Below are 19741 nucleotides of genomic sequence, written 5' to 3' on the forward strand. Positions count from 1 at the left end.
CACAACTAAGCAAAGCAAAATTTGACACATGGTACATATTGCGTTGCTATCTTTTGTGATATTGAGTTTACGGTATTATTGTATGTGGGCTGATAGTGTTTGTGTCTTGGGGCTGCTTTTTAGCCCCTGTATGGCCCTGCTACTTCAACCAGTTTTGTCTTTTATGTTTTTATTGAAAAAAATTGTTTGTTTAATCCCCACTTACAAGAGCTATTACTTTTTTAATTTTTATGTCGATATAGCCGTATAAGGGCTTGTTTTTTGCAGAATGGACTATATTTTTTAATGGCTTTATTCTAGGGTATATATAATATACTGCACATTTTCTTTTGTTAATGTGTTCACATATAAATATTTAGATTATTTTAGACACATGTTGGAAAGGACTTAAGGGGCTTTTGCTTTGCTTAATTGAAATATCTGAGGCATAATCAAAGGCGTCCATCGTCATTCAGCAGGACAATGACTGGAGAGGTAGCTACATGTCTGCTACACCACAATTTACGTTTTTGAATTGGAGGAATGTTTTTTTTGAAGCATGAATGGTTTAAGGTGAAACTTCTCCAGTAGACCACCTCTTCGAGAAGCCTTCCTGGATAATGACCAGGTTCTTATGTTGTCTTATACAGTTCCCTAATATCCCATCTATTTGGCCCCGAGAGGTTCACCAGTGTAAAAGGTCACTTTCACTGACGATCACTTAGCCATCTGTACATATGAACCTATCGGCATCTCAAGTACTTTTTTCAAGGCTCTCTTCACATCTTTATTTCTAAGGCTGTATATGATAGGATTTAACAGTGGGGGAACAATACTATACAGAATAGATGATACACGGACAATGATGAAGGAATCTCCAGAAATCGGTCCATTGTAGTTAAACATAGCAGTTATGTAAAAGACAGTGACAACTATGAGATGTGAGGAACATGTGGAGAAGACCTTCTGTCTTCCTTCTGAGGAGCGGATTTTCAGGATAGTAGAAATGATATGTATGTAGGAATTCATCACAAGTAGAAAAGGAGACATTCCTAGAAATAGGGTAACCACATGTAACAACACTTGGCTGCTCTGTATGTCACTGCAAGCTGCTTCCAACATTGGAAGGACATCACAGAAGAAATGATTGATATGATAATCTCCACAGAAAGTCAGCTTTAAAGTCATTAAAGTGTGGAACACAGCATTCAACAATCCACAAACCCAACATCCAGCAACGAAGCCTAAGCAAAAGGTTTTATTCATAACCACATGGTAACGAAGGGGGTTACATATGGCTACATATCGGTCATAAGCCATTGCAGCAAGAAGAAGACATTCAGATCCTCCAAAGCAGACGAAGAAATAGAGCTGTGTGAAACATCTATGAAAGGATATCCTCCTGTCCCCTGTAATAGCGTTGACCATCATAGCCGGGAGAGTGACTGTAGAGTAACAGACATCTAATAAGGATAAACAACTCAAGAAAAAATACATAGGAGTTTTGAGGTGGGTGTCTACCTGGATAACGCTAAATACAGCGAAATTCCCAATTATGATCATTGTGTAGGTTAGTGCAATTAACAGTGAGAATATAGGCTGTCCTTCTGAAAAGCCTAAGAGGATAAAATTATCCAGAGTATTATTATTACAAGCTACAGTTCTGTCAATCATTTCAAAACTGTGAAAACAAAATAGAATCAGTTGTTTAGACACCATATACAATTCAGTAGTATTGATCTGGAGTTGGGTCTTCATGATGATCTCTCACGTGGAATGTTTGCCCAGTAGAATTGGTCGAAATAGTGTGGACCACAATGTTTTAGGCAAATAGTCCAATGAAGGTGTTAGTATGCAAAAATGTAGATTGTGACCTTTAAGGAAGAATTAGCTTATCTTTAAATAGTAGATTCAATTCTAGTACAAAAGTACCCCCGCGCTCCAGAGCCCAGAAACGATTAGTAGCTTATTATATAATTCATGTTTATTGCAATGCGTTTTGGTGGAACACACCCGCCTTGCTCAAGCAATTACAAAAGATTTGTAAAGATAACATGGCTATAAATAGATACAATTGAAAGTTTAACTTACAAAACCTGCTTTCGGGGAACGCCAGAGCGGGCGCCATCTTGGTGTCACGAGGTCTTCTCACGTGACGCACCACGTCATTCTAGTCACGTGATTGACTATGTCATTACACTCGATCCTTTCATAAAAACGGGTTAGTAGTGGATCTATCCCGTAGCTATAAACAATCCATCCATACATTCATCGGGGTTATATTGTTTCTATTAAACCTTCTCATTTTTCGTATATTATTACACTCATCCATGAATAAGAGTATTTCCATATGTATAAAAATATATTAGCCAATAAGACAATTAATTCTCATATATTATACTATAATCCATTCTAAAACTTTCTATTCCATAAAAATAACAATTAATTAATTAATTATTATATTGGTATTTACCCATATTCTATCTATCTAATATGTTTCTACTAGAGATGAGCGAACGCGTTCGTCCGAGCTTGATATTCGTGCGAATATTAGGGTGTTCGGGATGTTCGTTATTCGTGACGAACACCATGCGGTGTTCTGGTTACTTTCACTTCCTTCCCTGAGACGTTAGCGCGCTTTTCTGGCCAATTGAAAGACAGGGAAGGCATTACAACTTCCCCCTGCAACGTTTAAGCCCTATACCACCCCCCTGCTGTGAGTGGCTGGCGAGATCAGGTGTTCGCCGAATATAAAAGTCGGCCCCTCCCGCGGCTCGCCTCAGATGCCTGGTGAGTTAGATGAGGGACAGTGCTGTTTATACCGGAGCTGCTGTAGGGAAAGAATTGGTAGTTAGTGTAGGCTTCAAGACCCCCCAAAGGTCCTTATTAGGGCCACTGATAGCTGTGTGTTGGCTGCTGTTAGCAGTGGGATTTTTTTTTTTCTCAAAATCGCCTCTGCAGACCGTTGCACCTGGCATTAGGGACAGAAGTGCTGCATAGGCAGGGAGAGTGTTAGGAGTGAGTGTAGCCTTCAAGAACCTCAACGGTCCTTTCTAGGGCCATATTTATCCGTGTGCAGTACTGTCCAGGCTGCTGTTGGCTGTGCTGCATTTTTTTTGGGCTTCTCAAAATCGCCTCTGCAGAGCATTCCACCCTCCATTGATACTGCAGGGAAAGAATTGTATAGGCAGGGCCACAACACAGTTATTATTCATAGAATATACGCAGTGCTGCCTGTTGGTGGGAAAAAACTGAAAACAAATCTATTTGTCCAGCCTCTGTCCGTCCTTACGGGCGGTGGACACGTGTGAGCTGCGTGAAAAACATTGCTAAATCATACGCAGCCAGCTACGCTTTACTGCTGGGTTCGCCATTTGCTTTCCTTAATTGGGAAAAAAAATACCTGCTCTGCCAGAGTTATAATAACTCTGCTACCCTCACGTTCTGTGACACATAAGCAGGGACACAGCACAGTTATTAAACTTCTCAGGTTCATTGAATATACGCAGTGCTGCCTGTTGGTGGGAAAAAACTGAAAACAAATCTATTTGTCCAGCCTGTGTCCGTCCTTACGCCTGTGGAGACGTGTGAGCTGCGTGAAAAACATTGCTAAATCATACGCAGCCAGCTACGCTTTACTGCTGGGTTCGCCATTTGCTTTCCTTAATTGGGAAAAAAAATACCTGCTCTGCCACAGTTAATAACTCTGCTACCCTCACGTTCTGTGACACATAAGCAGGGACACAGCACAGTTATTAAACTTCTCAGGTTCATTGAATATACGCAGTGCTGCCTGTTGGTGGGAAAAAACTGAAAACAAATCTATTTGTCCAGCCTGTGTCCGTCCTTACGCCTGTGGAGACGTGTGAGCTGCGTGAAAAACATTGCTAAATCATACGCAGCCAGCTACGCTTTACTGCTGGGTTCGCCATTTGCTTTCCTTAATTGGGAAAAAAAATACCTGCTCTGCCACAGTTAATAACTCTGCTACCCTCACGTTCTGTGACACATAAGCAGGGACACAGCACAGTTATTAAACTTCTCAGGTTCATTGAATATACGCAGTGCTGCCTGTTGGTGGGAAAAAACTGAAAACAAATCTATTTGTCCAGCCTGTGTCCGTCCTTACGCCTGTGGAGACGTGTGAGCTGCGTGAAAAACATTGCTAAATCATACGCAGCCAGCTACGCTTTACTGCTGGGTTCGCCATTTGCTTTCCTTAATTGGGAAAAAAAATACCTGCTCTGCCACAGTTAATAACTCTGCTACCCTCACGTTCTGTGACACATAAGCAGGGACACAGCACAGTTATTAAACTTCTCAGGTTCATTGAATATACGCAGTGCTGCCTGTTGGTGGGAAAAAACTGAAAACAAATCTATTTGTCCAGCCTGTGTCCGTCCTTACGCCTGTGGAGACGTGTGAGCTGCGTGAAAAACATTGCTAAATCATACGCAGCCAGCTACGCTTTACTGCTGGGTTCGCCATTTGCTTTCCTTAATTGGGAAAAAAAATACCTGCTCTGCCACAGTTAATAACTCTGCTACCCTCACGTTCTGTGACACATAAGCAGGGACACAGCACAGTTATTAAACTTCTCAGGTTCATTGAATATACGCAGTCCTGCCTGTTGGTGGGAAAAAACTGAAAACAAATCTATTTGTCCAGCCTGTGTCCGTCCTTACGCCTGTGGAGACGTGTGAGCTGCGTGAAAAACATTGCTAAATCATACGCAGCCAGCTACGCTTTACTGCTGGGTTCGCCATTTGCTTTCCTTAATTGGGAAAAAAAATACCTGCTCTGCCACAGTTAATAACTCTGCTACCCTCACGTTCTGTGACACATAAGCAGGGACACAGCACAGTTATTAAACTTAGATAATTCATTCACTAGAGGCAGTGGGGCCTTTCGTTTTCCAAAAAGGGCAAAAATTATATTTGGCCTGCAGTCTTGCGCCAATTTTTTCCTGCCTGTGAAATCAAATCACTGGTAATACAGCATGCTGAGGGGTAGGGGTAGGCCTAGAGGACGTGGACGCGGCCGAGGACGCGGAGGGCCAAGTCAGGGTGTGGGCACAGGCCAAGCTCCTGATCCAGGTGTGTCGCAGCCGACTGCTGCGCGATTAGGAGAGAGGCACGTTTCTGGCGTCCCCACATTCATCGCCCAATTAATGGGTCCACGCGGGAGACGGTTATTAGAAAATGAGCAGTGTGAGCAGGTCCTGTCCTGGATGGCAGAAAGTGCTTCGAGCAACCTATCGTCTACCCGCAGTTCTGCGCCGTCCACTGCTGCCAATCCGAATCCTCTGTCTGCTGCTCCTCCTTCCTCCCAGCCTCCTCACTCCACTACAATGACACCTGCTCAGGAGCGGGAACACTCCCAGGAACTGTTCTCGGGCCCCTGCTTAGATTGGGCAGCAGCGGTTCCTCTCCCACCAGAGGAGTTTATCGTCACTGATGCCCAACCATTCGAAAGTTCCCGGGGTCCGGGGGAAGAGGCTGGGGACTTCCGCCAACTGTCTCAACAACTTTCTGTGGGTGAGGAGGACGATGACGATCAGACACAGTTGTCTTGCAGTGAGGTAGTAGTAAGGGCAGTAAGTCCCAGGGAGCAGCGCACAGAGGATTCGGAGGAAGAGCAGCAGGACGATGAGGTGACTGACCCCACCTGGTGTGCAACGCTTACTCAGGAGGACAGGTCTTCAGAGGGGGAGTCAAGGGCATCAGCAGGGCAGGTTGCAAGAGGCAGTGCAGTGGCCAGGGGTAGAGGCAGGGCCAGACCGAATAATCCACCAAGTGTTTCCCAAAGCGCCCCCTCGCGCCATGCCACCCTGCGGAGGCCGAGGTGCTCTAAGGTCTGGCAGTTTTTCACAGAGACGCCTGACGACCGACGAACAGTGGTGTGCAACCTTTGTCGCGCAAAGCTCAGCCGGGGAGCCAACACCAACAGCCTCACCACCACCACCATGCGCAGACATATGATGGCCAAGCACCCCGCAAGGTGGGACAAAGGCCGTTCACCGCCTCCGGTTTGCACCCCTGCCTCTCCCCCTGTGCCCCAACCTGCCACTGAGATGCAACCCCCCTCTCAGGACACAGGCACTACCGCCTCATGGCCTGCACCCACACCCTCATCTCCGCTGTCCTCGGCCCCATCCAGCAGTGTAGTTCAGCGCACCGTTCAGCCGTCGCTTGCGCAAGTGTTCGAGCGCAAGCGCAAGTACGCCGCCACGCACCCGCACGCTCAAACGTTAACCGTCCGCATCGCAAAATTCATCAGCCTTGAGATGCTGCCGTATAGGGTTGTGGAAACGGAGTCCTTCAAAAGTATCATGGAGGCGGCGGCCCCGCGCTACTCAGTTCCCAGTCGCCACTACTTTTCCCGATGTGCCGTCCCAGCCCTGCACGACCACGTCTCCCGCAACATTGTGCGCGCCCTCACCAACGCGGTTACTGCCACGGTCCACTTAACTACGGACACGTGGACAAGCACAGGCGGGCAGGGCCACTACATCTCCCTGACGGCACATTGGGTGAATTTAGTGGAGGCTGGGACAGAGTCAGAGCCTGGGACCGCTCACGTCCTACCCACCCCCAGAATTGCGGGCCCCAGCTCGGTGCTGGTATCTGCGGAGGTGTATGCTTCCTCCACTAAAGCACCCTCCTCCTCCTCCTCCTCCTCCTCTGTCTCACAATCAAGATGTGTTAGCAGCAGCATGTCGCCAGCAGTCGGTGTCGCGCGGTGTGGCAGCACAGCGGTGGGCAAGCGTCAGCAGGCCGTGCTGAAACTACTCAGCTTAGGCGATAAGAGGCACACGGCCCACGAACTGCTGCAGGGTCTGACACAGCAGACCGACCGCTGGCTTGCGCCGCTGAGCCTCCAACCGGGCATGGTCGTGTGTGACAACGGCCGTAACCTGGTGGCGGCTCTGCAGCTCGGCAGCCTCACGCACGTGCCATGCCTGGCCCACGTCTTTAATTTGGTGGTTCAGCGCTTTCTGAAAAGCTACCCACGCTTGTCAGACCTGCTCGTAAAGGCGCGCCGGCTCTGCGCACATTTCCGCAAGTCCCACACGGACGCTGCCACCCTGCGCACCCTGCAACATCACTTTAAGCTGCCAGTGCACCGACTGCTGTGCGACGTGCCCACACGGTGGAACTCTACGCTCCACATGTTGGCCAGGCTCTATGAACAGCGTAGAGCTATAGTCGAATACCAACTCCAACATGGGCGGCGCAGTGGGAGTCAGCCTCCTCAATTCCTTTCAGAAGAGTGGGCCTGGTTGGCAGACATCTGCCATGTCCTTGGTAATTTTGAGGAGTCTACCCAGGTGGTGAGCGGCGATGCTACAATCATTAGCGTCACCATTCCTCTGCTATGCATCTTGAGAAATTCCCTGCAAACCATAAAGGCAGCTGCTTTGCGCTCGGAAACGGGGGCGGGGGAAGACAGTATGCCGCTGGATAGTCAGGGCACCCTCCTGTCTATTTCTCAGCGCGTACAGGAGGAGGAGGAGGAGCATGAGGAGGATGAGGAGGAGGGGGAAGAGACAGCTTGGCCCGCTGCTGACGGTACACCGGCTGATTGCCTGTCATCCTTTCAGCGTGTATGGCCTGAGGAGGAGGAGGAGGAGGAGGAGGAGGATCCTGAAAGTGATCTTCCTAGTGAAGACAGCCATGTGTTGCGTACAGGTACCCTGGCACACATGGCTGACTTCATGTTAGGATGCCTTTCTCGTGACCCTCGCGTTGCACGCATTCTGGCCACTACGGATTACTGGGTGTACACACTGCTCGATCCACGGTATAAGGAGAACCTGCCCACTCTGATTCCCGAAGAGGAAAGGGGTTCGAGAGTGTTGCTATACCACAGGACCCTTGCGGACAAGCTGATGGTAAAATTCCCAGCCGACAGCGCTAGTGGCAGAAGGCGCAGTACCGAGGGCAAGGTAGCAGGGGATGTGCGTAGATCGAGCAGTATGTACATCCCAGGCAGTGCAACAGTCTTTAAGGGCCTGGCCAGCTTTATGGCTCCCCACCAAGACTGTGTCACCGCTCCCCAGTCACGGCTGAGTCGGCGGGAGCACTGTAAAAGGATGGTGAGGGAGTACGTAGCGGATCGCACGACCATCCTTGGTGACGCCTCTGCCCCCTACAACTACTGGGTGTCGAAGCTGGACACGTGGCCTGAACTAGCCCTGTATGCCCTTGAGGTGCTTGCTTGTCCTGCGGCTAGCGTCTTGTCGGAGAGGGTGTTTAGTGCGGCTGGGGGAATCATCACCGATAAGCGTAGCCGCTTGTCAACCGACAGTGCCGACAGGCTAACACTCATCAAGATGAACAAAGGCTGGATTTCGCCAGACTTCTGTTCTCCACCAGCGGACAGCAGCGATACGTAAGCAATACGTAGGCTGCACCCGCGGATGGAAGCTACGTTCTCTCTCACCATCCAAAACGGGGACATTTCTGCTTCATCAATCTGTGTCTAATATTCCTCCTCCTCCTCCTGCTCCTCCTCCTGAAACCTCACGTAATCACGCTGAACGGGCAATTTTTCTTAGGGCCACAAGGCTCACTCAAATAATTTTTCAGAACAATTTTTATAAGTTTCAATTAGCTTAAAAGCGTTGGAACTTTAACTTGAACCAATTTTTCGTTACACTGGGCTGCCTCCAGGCCTAGTTACCACTTAAGCCACATTAACCAAAGCGATTCACCTGCCATCTTGGTTGGGCATGGCCAATTTTTACTGAGGTACATTAGTACTGTTGGTACACCAATTTTTTGGGGCCCTCACCTACAGTGTAATCATAGTAATTTCTATGTTCTTCGCCTGCACTCATGGTACAGAAAGGTGTGTGGGGTTGGCCTACAGTTTAGCTACATAAATGTCACTTGTGCCTTGGCTATACTAAGGCTACTGAAATGGAACGAAGACTGCGCTCCCGCTATACTGCTGCTTCAGAATTGTTACTGGGGCCTGTCTTGAGTGCTACTATTGCTTACATGGAACGAAGACTGCGCTCCCGCTATACTGCTGCTTCAGAATTGTTACTGGGGCCTGTCTTGAGTGCTACTATTGCTTACATGGAACGAAGACTGCGCTCCCGCTATACTGCTGCTTCAGAATTGTTACTGGGGCCTGTCTTGAGTGCTACTATTGCTTACATGGAACGAAGACTGCGCTCCCGCTATACTGCTGCTTCAGAATTGTTACTGGGGCCTGTCTTGAGTGCTACTATTGCTTACATGGAACGAAGACTGCGCTCCCGCTATACTGCTGCTTCAGAATTGTTACTGGGGCCTGTCTTGAGTGCTACTATTGCTTACATGGAACGGACACGTGGAGAGGACACGTAGTGCCTCGAAAACATCCCCCTCCTCCTCCAACAGGGAAAACATTGTTGGCAAATGCCTTTGCATTGGTTCGTCTGGCGGCAGTCCAAGAATTTCACCTTTACCGACACTACAAGAGAGCCCCCCCACCATCCCCCCGCCACGGCCCACTTAATCCTGGCCACATTCCGAAAACCAACAAAATACAACCGTGGTACTAGGTCCGCAGTCACCACCACATTACCACCAACGCGGTTACTGTTAAGGTGCATATAACCACGGACACGTGGAGAGGACACGTAGTGCCTCAAAAACATCCCCCTCCTCCTCCAACAGGGAAAACATTGTTGGCAAATGCCTTTGCATTGGTTCGTCTGGCGGCAGTCCAAGAATTTCACCTTTACCGACACTACAAGAGAGCCCCCCCACCATCCCCCCGCCACGGCCCACTTAATCCTGGCCACATTCCGAAAACCAACAAAATACAACCGTGGTACTAGGTCCGCAGTCACCACCACATTACCACCAACGCGGTTACTGTTAAGGTGCATATAACCACGGACACGTGGAGAGGACACGTAGTGCCTCAAAAACATCCCCCTCCTCCTCCAACAGGGAAAACATTGTTGGCAAATGCCTTTGCATTGGTTCGTCTGGCGGCAGTCCAATAATTTCACCTTTACCGACACTACAAGAGAGCCCCCCCACCATCCCCCCGCCACGGCCCACTTAATCCTGGCCACATTCCGAAAACCAACAAAATACAACCGTGGTACTAGGTCCGCAGTCACCACCACATTACCACCAACGCGGTTACTGTTAAGGTGCATATAACCAGTCTGACTGGGGCATGCAGACACCTTGACAGAATGAATAGTGTGTGGCACATAGGTTCCCCATTGCTATGCCCACGTGTGCAGCTCCTGATGGCGGTGGCACAGGATTGTATTTCTCATTGCTTCTGTACAGCATTGTGGGCTATCGCCCCGCCCCTATTAAAGAGGGTCGCTACCTAGCCGTGCCAACCCTGTGCAGTGTGTGCCTGCGGTCCCTCGTCGTGGCAGACGCACTTCTAAATAGACATGAGGGTGGTGTGGCATGAGGGCAGCTGAAGGCTGCGCAGGGACAGTTTGGTGTGCGCTGTGGGGGGGAGGGGGTGCGGTTGGGCAGCATGTAACTCAGGAGAAGTGGCAGTGGAGTGTCATGCAGGCAGTGATTGTGCTTTGTTGGAGGTAGTGTGGTGCTTAGCAAAGGTATGCCATGCTAATGAGCGCTTTTCAGAAGTAAAAGTTGTTGGGAGGGGGGGGGGCCCACTCTTGCCGCTATTGTGGCTTAATAGTGGGACCTGTGAACTTAGGATGCAGCCCAACATGTAGCCCCTCGCCTGCCCTATCCGTCACTGTGTCATTCCCATCACTTTCCTGAATTGCCCAGATTTTCACACATGAAAACCTTAGCGAGCATCGGCGAAATACAAAAATGTTCTGGTCGCCCATTGACTTCAATGGGGTTCGTTGTTCGAAACGAACCCTCGAGCATCACGGGAAGTTCGTTACGAATAACGAACACCCGAACATTTTGGTGTTCGCTCATCTCTAGTTTCTACTTATCACTAACCATGTTTTAGTTTATAAATATTCGTATTTGTGGTCATTGTGAATTGTTCCTCTGTTGGTTATCAGTAGTTTTCATAAAATATTGCATTTAAGAAACAATAAAAACAATTAATAAAAATAAAGATAAATTTGGATCAGCTTTTATCACTAAATAGAATAACCAAAAACGTGAAATTCGGAAAATAATTAAAAAAGATTGGCCCATCCTTATGAGTGATCCAATCCTTATTGAATCTATAGATAAACATCCTAAATTAATTTTTAGAAAAAATCAGACAATTCATGATTCTATAGCCCCATCAAGAGCTGAAATGAAAAAGAATAAAAATACCAATACTCTTTTAAAACCAAAAACAGGGATATATAGATGCAATAAAACAAAATGTAAGTGTTGTCTGCACATTCAACAGGGTAGAAATTCTATTAGAATAGAACCTCAAGGAAAATTTATCAAAATAAATACTAAAGTTAAACTCGGCTGTGGGAGTAGATACATCATTTACTTGATAGAGTGTAGCTGTGGGGAAAAAACATGTGGGGAGAACCAAAAACACACTGAGAGCATGAATAAATAATCATAAATTTAATATCTGAAAAGGCTATTCCAAGCACAGTGTGTCCCGCCATTTTGCGGAGGTGCACAATTGTGATACTAAAGATTTAATTGTTACCCCATTGGAACACATTCACAATAAGTCCATTAGTCACCTTTGTCGGAAGGAAATGTACTGGATATATAGACTGAAAACTCTGGTACCTTTAGGATTAAATGAGGTTTTAGAAAAAATATAATTTAATTAAATTTATTTTTTATTAAAAATTCATGTTAGATAATATATATCCATTTATGAAGCGCCACAACACAGGGTTTTTTATATGCATTTTTATAAGTAATCGTACCGTTATTATCAGTTTTTTGATAGACAATATATTCATTTATTAATTGTTTTTATTGTTTCTTAAATACAATATTTTATGAAAACTACTGATAACCAACAGAGGAACAATTCACAATGATCAGAAATACGAATATTTATAAACTAAAACATGGTTAGTGATAAGTAGAAACATATTAGATAGATAGAATATGGGTAAATACCAATATAATAATTAATTAATAAATGAATTGTTATTTTTATGGAATAGAAAGTTTTAGAATCGATTATAGTATAATACATGAGAATTAATTGTCTTATCGGCTAATATATTTTTATACATATTGTGAGAAGGTGACCGGCAAAGTGTTGGAGAGCATATATATTTCGCCTAGGATTCTCTCCCATGCGGCGTTGGGGAGCACTTGGCCAGGTACGTGCCACCGAGCAGCCTGGGCTCGGTGGAGGAAGCCAGCAGTATGGTGTCAGTAGCATGAAGTTACTGACACGTTGTAGCAAGTAAGTGGCTCCAAGCCGTATAATCCGGGTCGGCTTTTCTGGAGTTACCAAAGTGAAGGGTGGGATGGTCACTCCCACGTACCAGGTGGGGCTGGTACCAGGCCATATAAAGCCTGGGCCTACAGGGCCAGGGGGAGAGCTGAGACCTTTGCAGGTCTGAGAGTCCTGGCTGGCTGTGTGCAGGAGCCATTTGTGTTACCAGTGTGTAGACAGGGACGCTACATGTATAGTAATTGCTCAGACGAGCAGGATTTACGTTATGTTTGCCTGATGTTAAGGCCTGTATTTTGCTTTTGTTGCTTGGAAATAAACCCAGGCAAAGCCTGGACTAAAGACTTTATCCTATGTGTCACTGTCTCTGACTGCTTATGCCCAGGTTGCTACCGATCCTAAACGCTAATCCCTCACAATATATATAGAAATACTCTTATTCATGGATAAGTGTAATAATATACGAAAAATGGGAAGGTTTAATAGAAACAATATAACCCCGATGAATGAATGGATGGATTGTTTATAGCTACGGGATAGATCCACTACTAACCCGTTTTTATGAATGGATCGAGTGTAATGACGTAGTCAATCACGTGACTAGAATGACGTGGTGCGTCACGTGAGAAGACCTCGTGAAACCAAGATGGCGCCCGCTCTGGCGTTCCCCGAAAGCAGGTTTTGTAAGTTAAACTTTCAATTGTATCTATTTATAGCCATGTTATCCTTACAAATCTTTTGTAATTGCTTGAGAAAGGCGGGTGTGTTCCACCGAAACGCGTCGCAATAAACATATGAATTATATAATAAGCTACTAATCATTTCTGTGCTCCGGAGCGCGGGGGTACTTTTGTACTAGAATTGGATCTACTTTTGGATAAAACAGCCTTTCTAAGGGTTTCAACCCCGAGATGTTTCTCCAACATTGATTGTGGAGTCCGGATTACTGTTCAAAGCCATCGTGGATATCGGGTGCCAGTGGCTTCTCTATACAGAGAAGTCCACTGGGCACCAGGTGAGTTGCTACTCACTTGTTTATAAATTATGAAACATAATTTATTTTTCAGCATGAGGCGCTGAGTAATTGATATACATTTCTTATCTTTAAATGAAATAGCTACAATGTTCACTGTTAATGGCTTTATGAACAATGAAACCCTCAAAACCACAAACAGCATGTCCTTGTATGTAGCACAGGTAATATGTAAATATATAATATCCCTATTCCATTAATCCTGGAACTTTATTATCAAAACCACAATATAGAACTTGATGGCAAGTAATTTTAGATGAATTACTCAATACACAATGTCTCATTGAGTGTCAATGTTTTTTTAAAATTAACAAATTATTTATAGATTGCTTAGCCAGGCTGAGACCTCGGGCATGTGGTGTTATTCAGGATCCATTTGGTACTATTCTTTAATCTAGCATATATACGATTCTATGGGTTCACACTGTACCTCTATGTACCAAAGCCTCTGTGGCATGCCCCATTACATACTGTAGTTTGCAGACATTCTACTGTAGAAATGTCATGGGGGGTTGTGTGTGTGTGTGTGTGTGTGTGTGTGTGGGGGGGGGGGGTATTACAAAGCAGATAGAGGATACAATGCAACAGAAGGAGTATCAACAATATTCAATATTTTTTTCAAAACAACAAAATGCAAGTGAATATTTGTATAAGGACGAGTAAACAATTACACGTTTTCCTCTGGAATAACTTGACACTAGCTATTGCTAACTGAATCCTAGAATTACAAATACTTTGTGCACAAGATGGAATAGGGCCAGAAGAACAGTATCAATAATGCTGTACAAAAATCAGTCCTGTCAGTTGTGGTGAACAGATATACAGATTATACAGCATAACACACAATTTGTCTTTAAACGGTTAACATTCTACTATTATCAATATAGTTTATTGGAAACACAGCTTTCAAACTCCAGTCGATGTGTCTCTATTGTGCAGGCTGCTTCTGTTTCACTATCTGTGTCTATAACTGTGAGCAATGGAACTTTGCTAAATAGTTCAAGTTCTTCTCCGAAATGCCTTCTAATACAAGGTACCTGTTGGTTACTAACTGCATCCCCAATGCTGTGCATGCCTAAGGTCTGGTTTGAGGCCTCACTTTCAGTTCCATAGGGCGTGATTCACTGGTGCTATCAACCCCAGCTTGCCCAAAGTCAGGAGCATGACTCTACCACACTGTTCTCCTTAGTTCCTTGTGGCAGTCCAGTGGCTACCATTACATTGGGGCAGTAGTACGTCTGCCTTCTCCCTCTTGCAACAAGCAGCCACCAGATCCTCCACACAGTGCTCCCTAAGTAGCGCTTCCATGCCCAGGCTTTTCACTCCTGCTTTCTCCTTTCCATCACAGTCAACAGCTCTTCTAATCCTCTCCGAGTCATTGCACTTTCCACTATCCTGGTTGCATCTCTATAGTGGCCCAGAGTTAGTGGGGTCCCTCCATAATGTTATATGTCTGTCTCGTGCCATTTTCCTGTCGGTGTCTTAATTGTGGAATGCATCAGAGTTATGTGTATTGCACTCCTGCAGCACTGAATGGGTTAATGTCTGTGTTATGTCCGGAAAATGTATCATGTTGTGTGTCATGTAACTATGTCATATATGTGTTCGCTGGGAGCGGGATCACACAGATAACTAGGACTGTGGATTGTCCACAGGAGAACAAGAGATAAGAAACATCATAAAATTGTCACATTCCTGAGCTTAATGGACTGATTAAGTATTTATGTCTAAGCTCAGTTAGTCTTTTGTTTTAAGTTTTGAGTTCAAAGCCGTCTCAAATTTCTGTGTGTGAACATTTGTATTTCCATCAGGAGGGGTGTCTAGAGATGAGCGAACGTACTCGTCGGAGCTTGATGCTCGGGCGAATATTAGGGTGTTTGGGATGCTCGTTACTCTTAACGAGTATCACGCGATGTTCGGGTTACTTTCAGTTTCCTCTCTGAGACGTTAGCGCGCTTTTCTGGCCAATTGAAAGACAGGGAAGGCATTACAACTTCCCGCTGTGACGTTCAAGCCCTATACCACCTCCCTGCAGTGAGTGGGAGGGGTGATCAGATGTCACCCGAGTATAAAAGTCGGCCCCTCCCGCGGCTCGCCTCAGATGCCTTGTGACTGAGTTAGCTGAGGGAAAGTGCTGCTGCTGGTGCTGCTGTAGGGAGAGTGCTAGGAGTGAGTGTAGGCTTCAAGAACCCCAACGGTCCTTCTCAGGGCCACATCTATCCGTGTGCAGTACTGTGGAGGGTGCTGTTAGCAGTGTTGCACAATTTTTGTTTTTTTCAAAATCGTCTGTCTGCAGAGCATTGCGCCCTGCAGTAATAGTCCAGGGACAGAAGTGGTGGTTAGGCAGGGAGAGTGTTAGGAGTGAGTGTAGGCTTCAAGAACCCCAACGGTCCTTCTTAGGGCCACATTTAACCGTGTGCAGTACTGTGCAGGCTGCTGTTAGCAGTGTTGCATTTTTTTTTTCTTCAAAATCGGCTGTGCAGAGCATTGCGCCCCGCAGTAATACTACAGGGAGAGAATTGTGTAGGCAGGGCCAGAAGACATATATTATTGATTGAATATAGTCAGTGGGCCTTTTCTTTTAAAAAAAAGGGAAAAATTCTATGTGCCCTGCCTCTGTCAGTCCTCAGCGTTCTGTGTACGTGTGTGGTGGGTGGAGATAGTAAAAAATTCATACGCAGCCAGCTACGTTTAACAGCAGGCTTGCGCCAATTTCTTTCCTGCCTTCCTGGGAAAAATCACCGCTCTGCTGCACTTCATATAACTGCATTTCTGTGGAACAGATTTCTTATCTGATTAAATATAGTCAGTGGGCCGGCCTTCCCTTTAAAAAAAAAAAGGGAACAATTCTATTTGTCCTGTAGGCTTGCGCCAATTTATTTCCTGCCTGGGAAATCACTGGTAATACAGCATGCTGAGGGGTAGGGGTAGGCCTAGAGGACGTGGACGTGGCCGAGGACGCGTAGGCCCAAGTGAGGGTGTGGGCACAGGCCGAGCTCCTGATCCAGGTGTATCGCAGCCGACTGCTGCGCGATTAGGAGAGAGGCACGTTTCTGGCGTCCCCACATTCATCGCCCAATTAATGGGTCCACGCGGGAGACCTTTATTAGAAAATGAGCAGTGTGAGCAGGTCCTGTCGTGGATGGCAGAAAGTGCTTCGAGCAAGCTATCATCCACCCACAGTTCTGCGCCGTCCAGTGCTGCAAATCCGAATCCTCTGTCTGCTGCTCCTCCTTCCTCCCAGCCTCCTCACTCCACTGCAATGACACATGCTCAGGAGCGGGAAGACTCCCAGGAACTGTTCTCGGGCCCCTGCTCAGATTGGGCAGCAGTGGTTTCTCTCCCACCACAGGAGTTTATCGTCACTGATGCCCAACCATTGGAAAGTTCCCGGGGTCCGGGGGAAGAGGCTGGGGACTTCCGGCAACTGTCTCAAGACCTTTCAGTGGGTGAGGAGGACGATGACGATGAGACACAGTTGTCTATCGGTGAGGTAGTAGTAAGGGCAGTAAGTCCGAGGAGGAGCACACAGAGGATTCGGAGGAAGAGCAGCAGGACGATGAGGTGACTGACCCCACCTGGTTTGCAACGCCTACTCAGGACAGGTCTTCAGAGGGAGAGGCAAGGGCAGCAGCAGGGCAGGTTGCAAGAGGCAGTGCGGTGGCCAGGGGTAGAGGCAGGGCCAGACCGAATAATCCACCAACTGTTTCCCAAAGCGCCCCCTCGCGCCATGCCACCCTGCAGAGGCCAAGGTGCTCTAAGGTCTGGCAGTTTTTCACAGAGACGCCTGACGACCGACGAACAGTGGTGTGCAACCTGTGTCGCGCCAAGATCAGCCGGGGAGCCACCACCAACAGCCTCACCACCACCAGCATGCGCAGACATATGATGGCCAAGCACCCCACAAGGTGGGACGAAGGCCGTTCACCTCCTCCGGTTTGCACCGCTGCCTCTCCCCCTGTGCCCCAACCTGCCACTGAGATCCAACCCCGCTCTGAGGACACAGGCACTACCGTCTCCTGGCCTGCACCCACACCCTCACCTCCGCTGTCCTCGGCCCAATCCAGCAATGTCTCGCACCGCACCGTCCAGCCGTCGCTAGCGCAAGTGTTGGAGCGCAAGCGCAAGTACGCTGCCACGCACCCGCACGCTCAAGCGTTAACCGTCCACATAGCCAAATTTATCAGCCTTGAGATGCTGCCGTATAGGGTTGTGGAAACGGAGTCCTTCAAAAGTATGATGGCGGCGGCGGCCCCGTGCTACTCAGTTCCCAGTCGCCACTACTTTTCCCGATGTGCCGTCCCAGCCCTGCACGACCACGTCTCCCGCAACATTGTACGCGCCCTCACCAACGCGGTTACTGCCAAGATCCACTTAACAACGGACACGTGGACAAGCACAGGCGGGCAGGGCCACTACATCTCCCTGACGGCACATTGGGTGAATTTAGTGGAGGCTGGGACAGAGTCAGAGCCTGGGACCGCTCACGTCCTACCCACCCCCAGAATTGCGGGCCCCAGCTCGGTGGTGGTATCTGCGGCGGTGTATGCTTCCTCCACTAAACCACCCTCCTCCTCCTCCTCCTCCAACGCAACCTCTGTCTCGCAATCAAGATGTGTCAGCAGCAGCAGCACGTCGCCAGCAGTCGGTGTCGCGCGGCGTGGCAGCACAGCGGTGGGCAAGCGTCAGCAGGCCGTGCTGAAACTACTCAGCTTAGGAGATAGGAGGCACATGGCCCACGAACTGCTGCAGGGTCTGACAGAGCAGACCGACCGCTGGCTTGTGCCGCTGAGCCTCCAACCGGGCATGGTCGTGTGTGACAACGGCCGTAACCTGGTGGCGGCTCTGCAGCTCGGCAGCCTCACGCACGTGCCATGCCTGGCCCACGTCTTTAATTTGGTGGTTCAGCGCTTTCTGAAAAGCTACCCACGCTTGTCAGACCTGCTCGGAAAGGTGCGCCGGCTCTACGCACATTTCCGCAAGTCCCACATGGACGCTGCCACCTTGCGCACCCTGCAACATCGGTTTAATCTGCCAGTGCACCGACTGCTGTGCGACCTGCCCACATGGTGGAACTCTACGCTCCACATGTTGGCCAGGCTCTATGAGCAGCGTAGAGCTATAGTGGAATACCAACTCCAACATGGGCGGCGCAGTGGGAGTCAGCCTCCTCAATTATTTTCAGAAGAGTGGGCCTGGTTGGCAGACATCTGCCAGGTCCTTCGAAACTTTGAGCAGTCTACCCAGGTGGTGAGCGGCGATGCTGCAATCATTAGCGTCACCATTCCTCTGCTATGCATCTTGAGAAGTTCCCTGCAAAGCATAAAGGCAGCCGCTTTGCGCTCGGAAACAGAGCCGGGGGAAGACAGTATGTCACTGGATAGTCAGAGCACCCTCCTGTCTATATCTCAGCGCGTTGAGGAGGAGGAGGAGGAGCATGAGGAGGATGAGGAGGAGGGGGAAGAGACAGCTTGGCCCACTGCTGACGGTACCCATGCTGCTTGCCTGTCATCATTTCAGCATGTATGGCCTGAGGAGGAGGAGGATCCTGAAAGTGATCTTCCTAGTGAAGACAGCCATGTGTTGCGTACAGGTACCCTGGCACACATGGCTGACTTCATGTTAGGATGCCTTTCTCGTGACCCTGGCGTTGCATGCATTCTGGCCACTACGGATTACTGGGTGTACACACTGCTCGACCCACGGTATAAGGAGAACCTTTCCACTCTCATTCCCGAAGAGGAAAGGGGTTCGAGAGTGTTGCTATACCACAGGACCCTGGCGGACAAACTGATGGTAAAATTCCCATCCGACAGCGCTAGTGGCAGAAGGCGCAGTTCCGAGGGCCAGGTAGCAGGGGAGGTGCGGAGATCGAGCAGCATGTACAGCACAGGCAATACAACAGTCTTTAAGGCCATGGACAGCTTTATGGCTCCCCAGCAAGACTGTGTCACCGCTCCCCAGTCAAGGCTGAGTCGGCGGGAGCACTGTAAAAGGATGGTGAGGGAGTACGTAGCCGATCGCACGACCGTCCTTCCTCACGCCTCTGCCACCTACAACTACTGGGTGTCGAAGCTGGACACGTGGCCTGAACTCGCGCTGTATGCCCTGGAGGTGCTTGCTTGTCCTGCGGCTAGCGTCCTGTCAGAGAGGGTGTTTAGTGCGGCTGGGGGAATCATCACAGATAAGCGTACCCGCCTGTCAACCGACAGTGCCGACAGGCTTACACTCATCAAGATGAACAAAGCCTGGATTTCCCCAGACTTCTCTTCTCCACCAGCGGACAGCAGCGATACCTAAGCAATACGTAGGCTGCACCCGCGGATGGAAGCATCGTTCTCTCTCACCATCCAAAACGGGGACATTTCTGCTTCATCAATCTGTGTATAATAT

At 48.1% G+C, this 19741-nt stretch overlaps 1 protein-coding gene across 1 annotated transcript; it reads right to left on the reverse strand.

Moving 5' to 3' along the window:
* Positions 1-696: 696 nt before the first annotated feature.
* Positions 697-1737, reverse strand: LOC136571741 (olfactory receptor 5V1-like). Its single transcript, XM_066572375.1, has one exon. The coding sequence runs from the start codon at positions 1735-1737 to the stop codon at positions 697-699; it is 1041 nt and encodes a 346-aa protein (XP_066428472.1).
* Positions 1738-19741: the final 18004 nt, after the last annotated feature.

The sequence above is a fragment of the Eleutherodactylus coqui genome, chromosome 6 (assembly GCF_035609145.1).
Source record: "Eleutherodactylus coqui strain aEleCoq1 chromosome 6, aEleCoq1.hap1, whole genome shotgun sequence".
NCBI classification, from domain to species: Eukaryota; Metazoa; Chordata; class Amphibia; order Anura; family Eleutherodactylidae; genus Eleutherodactylus; species Eleutherodactylus coqui.